At 44.9% G+C, this 586-nt stretch overlaps 1 protein-coding gene across 1 annotated transcript in view; it reads left to right on the plus strand.

Annotated features, from left to right (window-relative positions):
- Positions 1 to 170: 170 nt before the first annotated feature.
- Positions 171 to 586, plus strand: part of VOLCADRAFT_60757 (uncharacterized protein) — a gene marked incomplete at both ends in the record, with an annotated part of 2,071 nt that continues 1,655 nt past the window's right edge. Inside the window, one exon of the mRNA XM_002950714.1 lies at positions 171 to 540. Coding sequence (XP_002950760.1) covers positions 171 to 540 — 370 coding nt within the window. The remainder of the gene's footprint in view (positions 541 to 586) is intronic.

Raw genomic sequence — 586 nt, forward strand, 5'->3', positions numbered from 1 at the left:
GTGTATTTGGGGGGCTAGAAATCCTAAGTGTATTTGGGGGGCTAGAAATCCTAAGTGTATTTGGGGGGCTAGAAATCCTAAGTGTATTTGGGGGGCTAGAAATCCTAAGTGTATTTGGGGGGCTAGAAATCCTAAGTGTATTTGGGGGGCTAGAAATCCTAAGTGTATTTGGGGGGCTAGAAATCCTAAGTGTATTTGGGGGGCTAGAAATCCTAAGTGTATTTGGGGGGCTAGAAATCCTAAGTGTATTTGGGGGGCTAGAAATCCTAAGTGTATTTGGGGGGCTAGAAATCCTAAGTGTATTTGGGGGGCTAGAAATCCTAAGTGTATTTGGGGGGCTAGAAATCCTAAGTGTATTTGGGGGGCTAGAAATCCTAAGTGTATTTGGGGGGCTAGAAATCCTAAGTGTATTTGGGGGGCTAGAAATCCTAAGTGTATTTGGGGGGCTAGAAATCCTAAGTGTATTTGGGGGGCTAGAAATCCTAAGTGTATTTGGGGGGCTAGAAATCCTAAGTGTATTTGGGGGGCTAGAAATCCTAAGTGTATTTGGGGGGCTAGAAATCCTAAGGGTATTTGGGGGGCTAGA

Source organism: Volvox carteri (genome assembly GCF_000143455.1).
Source record: "Volvox carteri f. nagariensis unplaced genomic scaffold VOLCAscaffold_20, whole genome shotgun sequence".
In the NCBI taxonomy this organism is placed as follows: Eukaryota; Viridiplantae; Chlorophyta; class Chlorophyceae; order Chlamydomonadales; family Volvocaceae; genus Volvox; species Volvox carteri.